The 6,205-nt window shown below is 39.9% G+C and overlaps 1 protein-coding gene across 1 annotated transcript in view; it reads right to left on the reverse strand.

Annotated features, from left to right (window-relative positions):
• Positions 1-407: 407 nt before the first annotated feature.
• Positions 408-6,205, reverse strand: part of LOC108802119 (GPI ethanolamine phosphate transferase 1-like) — an 82,250-nt gene continuing 76,452 nt past the window's right edge. The window contains exon 11 of the mRNA XM_018574009.1: positions 408-602. Coding sequence (XP_018429511.1) covers positions 479-602 — 124 coding nt within the window. The 3' untranslated portion in view covers positions 408-478. The remainder of the gene's footprint in view (positions 603-6,205) is intronic.

Consider the following 6,205-nt stretch of genomic DNA (forward strand, 5'->3'; position numbering starts at 1 on the left):
AAATCATTGTAAATTAGCCCATTTTCCTCTTAGTGGCATAACATTTTCATTGAAACCCCTTCACAAACTTTTGGCAAATGAAGAAGCCAAAATCACTCCTATAGTGAAAACACTGGCTTTGGATAGACTTTAAAAAATATCATAGTTCTTCCTTAGCACATATATGTGTTTGTCGGGAACCTGTAAATGACATATCTCAGCTCACACAAATTAAGCAACTTGTGAGATGATCATTTTCCTTACTGTCTGTTGCATGGGTCAGCTTCAAGGATAAGGAGCATGCTGATGTAAAAACTGACACAACTGTCAAGCGGCCTTGATTAGTAGAATGGTGCACACTGTATCAATGTAGTGCCATACACAGCAGCCCGTCAAACCATTTGGTCATGAAGTACCATGATATGAAATAAGACTAGTGTATGTAAACAGCGACCATGACCGATGAACTGTACGCATGTAGCAGGCTCTTTCCTCTGTGTCAAGTGGCATGGTGTTTTCTTCTTTTCCCACTCTGTATTTTCCTTGTAGTAAGATACTGAACCAATCCACGCAGGAGCATCAAAAAGATAGTCATAGACATCACAATGACATAATGGCTGATGCTGTAAAGAAGAAATAAAACAAAAAGTATGTTTTTAGGAAACAATACTAGAGGACAGCTTTCAAAATTCAGCAACATCTTACACATTGAGGGGAAAGTATAGTGTATTTTCAGTCTGTGCATGTTTTATGTTTATTTTGCAGCAATTACTGTAAAGTGTCACTTTTGCAGAGAAAAAAAAAACCCTTTAGTTACTATATACATTAGATTTTGAGCAAATAATTTGGCAGATATTTAGAAATTCCTACTATTCTCTGCAGTGCTCAAAGTGCAGTTTGCTTTATCATATCATTTGTTAAACTGATTTCTGAATACACCTGATGCAATCTCAGTGTCGTAATGAGAAAAGCTGCTCTGTCTGTATCCCTTTAAAGGTGATTAAGAGAATGGTCTTAAGAGAATATTTCACCTAAAATGAAACTACTGTTGCAGGAAATGTCTGACATCTGAATGGTACCTCAGTGCAGACTTCTGGGAAAAGCCAATCATGCAAGAAGGAAATGAGATGTCCAGGGGCTTTCTGTACACCAGCTATGTACAGAAAGCCTCTCTTTTGGCATATTGCAAGGACATAATATTTGAATTTTTGACACTTTTAGAAAATGACACCTGGCTGCAGCTTGAGGTAGAAAATAAATGTATTACATTATATTACAAAATTATTTAGATACTAATTAGGTCTCGTCCGCACATGTTTCAGCTTTTAGTATGTACAGCAAGCACTTGCAAAGCACGTTGGCAACCTTTGTTGAGGTTTTTAAGTGCTCTTCATCTCCACCTTGAGGAAGTTAGATCTTACTGGGAGTGCTGGCTGTCACTTTAAACTAGACATGGGCGATTCGTTTCGTTACGAATCGAAATTTGGACGAATTTTCCTGAAATTCGTAAATTCGGAAGCATCCGAAATCCGAATTGCAGTTTCCGAATTATATACGAAATACGAAATTCGGATACGGAATCCGTTAACGGAATTCCTAATTCGTTTTGGTTGACCACTCAGAGGTTTTCTCTTCTGCTGCTGACAGTTGCATTACAATACACAGGCAGGAAATATGAAATTCCGTAGAAGTATTTTCGTTCCGTTACGACCATTCGTTATATTGAAGGTAAAAAGCAAAGTACATTTATATTGGAGTTGATGGTAGTTTTTTTTTAAATCCGAAATCCGGATACGGAATCCGTTAACGGAATTCCTAATTCGTTTTGGTTGACCAATCAGAGGTTTTCTCTTCTGCTGCTGACAGTTGCATTACAATACACAGGCAGGAAATATGAAATTCCGTAGAAGTATTTTCGTTCCGTTACGAACATTCGTTATATTGAAGGTAAAAAGCAAAGTACATTTATATTGGAGTTTATGGTAGTTTTTTTTAATACGAAATACGAAATTCGGATACGGAATCCGTTAACGGAATTCGTATTTCGGATAAAAAAACAACTACCACATCGACACCAATATTAACAAAGGAATTTTTGCTTTTTAACTTCATCATAACGAATGTTCGTAAAGTTACGAAAATGTGCCAAAACTAACGAAAATTCGTATTTCGTACGAATCCGAATTGAGTTTCGGATACGAATTACGAAATAACGGATATTCCGAAACGGAACACATTTTTTGACGGCGCACAAGTCTACTTTAAACAAACTGTTAGCAGGTTTTAGTAAGCTGTACATGGAGCTTGTTAAAAACCAGCTGGAGCCCAATAGTAGCATGTTTTAGGGCAGGGTCACATCACAAAGAGTGCTTTCCAGAGCGTTCGGCCCCTGGAACGTAACCCAGCCGCCTCCCTGTGTTCAGGGACGGGAGGTGGCGCGGCGGTGCATTGAAGTCAATGGCACCACAGCCACGCCCCCACCTGCAGTGCGATCACCGACACCCGAACGCGTGACATATTAGTGCCTGCGTTCTGCTCCAGTGCGATCTGCAAAAATATTGCATGCAGCATTTCCGTACTGGACCGGAACGCAGGCACTAATGTGCCGCGCATTCAGGTGCCGGCGATCAAACTGTGGCTATGGTGCCATTGAGTTCAATGCATGGCCACACCCCCTCCTGGACCTGAACGCAGGGAGCCGGCCGGGTTGCGTTCTAGAGATTGAACGCTCTGGAACACACTCTTTATGGTGTGAACCGGCCCTTAAAAACTGGAGCAGACTGGCACTTTCATGGCTTCAACAAAGTTTGCCTAGTGTTCTGCAAGTGGTTTGCAAAAGCTTGCTGTACACCATGCACAGCTGAAGCCCATGTGAACAAGGCCCTATATATGCTACTCTTATTTTAGGGAATATTAATTTGCAGTAATGTTTGCTATGGAAAAGCGGGAAGTCCCATGTATTTGATTAGTAAATATTGCTGTTCCCATGTACAAACATTAATATAGATAATTAGACATAGAATCAAAATTTGTTAAGCATTAATGCACATTATTTGTAGTTGATTTATTTTATGTTTTTCTAAATCCTACAGTATATACACAAGTAATTAAATAAACACACATTGACTTTAAAGAGACTATTAAGGACATATTTATAAAGCCGTAAACATAACATTCACTAAATGTAAATTGTCTTGGTGAATGTGAATATACAGTGAACGAATGACCACCCGTAAATGCTCATATATATGTATGAACAAGAAAGACATAACAGTAAAGAGCTTGTAACTCTACAAGGAGTGTCAAAAAACGAAATACTGCGTTACAGTCTATTATCATTAAAAATAAATAGCATCCCTAATATATCTAATTTCACTTTACAATCATTCCTAAGGTTATGTTTTAAACTAATTATTTACATCTGTTTTTGATTAAGAGCATTTGTTTACATTATGTGAGCTACTCTGTTTCCAATCTATCTAATTCTCCTCAGTAATTTTAATTTTATACCATTCATTTCTCAAGTGATGAGTTTCTTTTAAATAATTGCTTGTTTGTACCTATTTTCCATGTATCTTTTTGAATTAGCTTAATTGTGCAGTCATCCCTAAACGGGTTATTGTTGTGTACATGTCACAAGTCTTTAGTGCTTTAAAGCTTCAAATCTGCTGTCCTTTTCCTATTAGTTCTGCTATGAAAATCTCTGTTTCTGCCCTCTTTCACCCATGTTTCATATGTGCTGTGTGGATGGCTATTTAGGGGTCCCATCCTCACTAGCCAGGGCTGGATCATCCAACCGAGTTGGTCTGTGCTGACTCTTGCACTTCAGAATCTGTCTGTTTCTATACTTGGGTAAGGCTCTTTTGAGTTGTAGATCTTAATCTTGCCTGCTTTGGTTTTGGCTTCTGATCCTGTTTCTTTGTTTAGGTTTCAGTCGCTATATGTGCTTTGACTTCTATCCCAGTTTATTTGTATGTGTATCCTGTTGTTCCTCCTTACGTCACTCAGTCTGTTCCTGTCCATCTGTGGTTGCTCAACTAGACAATACAGTGGGAGTTGTCCTACCACACAAGTTTGTCCTTACATTTAACAGTTTTTTCACAGACCAGACACGCCCAATACCTGCAGCCTGGAGAGCACCATTTTCTGTCATCTTCTAACATGTAGTCTCCTTTTTGTCTGCTCAAACCTGGTACCTGCTGTGCTAATGTCTGTTAGATTTGGTCAGAGTTTCACTGCTGTCTGTTAGAGAGCATACGTTTGAAGAAATGATCATGTGTGAGGTCTATCATTTCAAGAGATTTAATACATTTTGACATATTTGGGTAAGAAAACTCAGATTTCCAAAAACGTATATTTAGGAATTACTATGATTGAGGAATCTTTCCTCAATCATGGGGGTAAACCCAATGGATTCTCCATGGCATAGCTAAACACACAAAACATTCTACCCCTTTATAAAACAATAGTTTGGCCACATCTTGAATATGCAGTTCAGTATCAGTCACCGATCCACAGGAACGATGTCCTTGCACTAGAAAGAGTTCAGCAACAGGCAACAAAATGAATAATTCTGACATCTCATTCCTCTTCATTCCTGACCACATTCTGCAAAGGAGATAACCTCATGATTGACAGCACTTAACTCACAGCCTCTGTACTTTCCCAACACTTAACAAAGTTCTCCTTCTTGTTCTAGTGCCTGTGCTGATTCCTCTGACCTCGCTTGTGTCTGCTAAGTGCAGGGAGAGTGAGATAAGAGCTGTCACTCAAGAGGCTATCTTCTTTGTGGGAATGAAGAGGAGTGAACTGTCAAAGTCTATGGGGCTGATTTACGAAGCCCAACACGCACACGCGCAGGCTGCGTGCACGTTTTAACCCAGTTTCTACTCCACACTGAAGCATGGGATAAAAAGCAACATATACTGTGGGAGTTAGGGGACTGAGCTGTGAAAAATAATACAAGGCGAAACTGATTCTTTAACCCTTTTCGCTGCCAAGCACTTCGGTACACTTTAAAACTCAGCTGGCCACACCATTTTTGCAATTTCCCCCCTTTGTGTGTCCCCCCCAGTTGTTTACAAACATTTGAGTGATCAGCTGATCATTCCAGTGTTTGCTCTGCATACAGAGGATCAGTAAATATTACAGATATTTACTGATGCTCCGCTCGTTCATGTACAGAGGACTGTTGAGAGACCGTTCTGATGTAAGTTCATGGTCACTAAAGCGACCATGAGCTTATAGCTGAAGGGAGAAAGCTACCGACTGAGTAAGAAAGCTACCGACTGAGTAAGAAAGCTTACTGAGCTGGCCAACTGCATGCGGTTGTGTTCCACAGTAAGCCTTACGTCGGTGGCAGCAAAAGGTTTAATTGCTTTAATCATAAAATACAAATTTCTTACAGGTTAGAACTGCTATAACAGATATTGTGAACAATGTGTGTTTCTGTTAAAACACGTAGTAGCAGCTACTGTTTATGTGTTTAAAGGGTTGACTGTGGAGTTACTCGACCCCAGTGATGATCATGCTCAGTTGGCCGACACTTCGATTGTCCCACAAGCTGGAAAACCTCTGAGGAGACTGAGAGTGCCATTGTTACAAAAGCCTAAACTTTTTTTTAAAGTTTTGGATAGAGTGGGGAAGAGTTAACAACCCTGTAAAGTGTTATTGCCGTCTGTTTCCCCGCTGGAGAGATTGTCCTTCTCCGTTTCCCCCAGTAACCATTGTTACCGGAACTAAAAATGAGGGAAAATCAATCATTTTGAGTTGTCGCAGGAATAGAAGGGAGGGCTTCCAATAGAGACACATGTGATTGCTGTCTAAGAGTGGCTTTTTCCCACTTTCAATAGATTACTTCTTGCTTCCTGTGGTGTCTACAGGACCGGTAGTAAGGAGAAATCTCCACAATGCAACACAGATAGCAACACAAACATGAACGGGGTTTGAACATTTCCCTTCTCTAGCCAATCTTGATTATAAAAAAGTTGCAGCTTTAGATTTATTTTAAATTGTAATAACTGTTGTACTTTACAGATTTTAAGTCATGTGTCACCGTAGATGGTAATAGTTTATGCTTCTGTACAGGGCCGTCTTTAACGCAGGGCAAAAGGGCCTCCCCTCCCCCTCTCTATATACATTGCCCCCCTCTCTATATACATTGCCCCCCTCCCCCTCTCTCTATACATTGCCAATCTATAGAGAGAGGGGGGTAATGTACATAGAG

This window comes from Nanorana parkeri, unplaced genomic scaffold (genome assembly GCF_000935625.1).
Source record: "Nanorana parkeri isolate BGI_ZX_2015 unplaced genomic scaffold, ASM93562v1 scaffold49, whole genome shotgun sequence".
NCBI lineage: Eukaryota > Metazoa > Chordata > Amphibia > Anura > Dicroglossidae > Nanorana > Nanorana parkeri.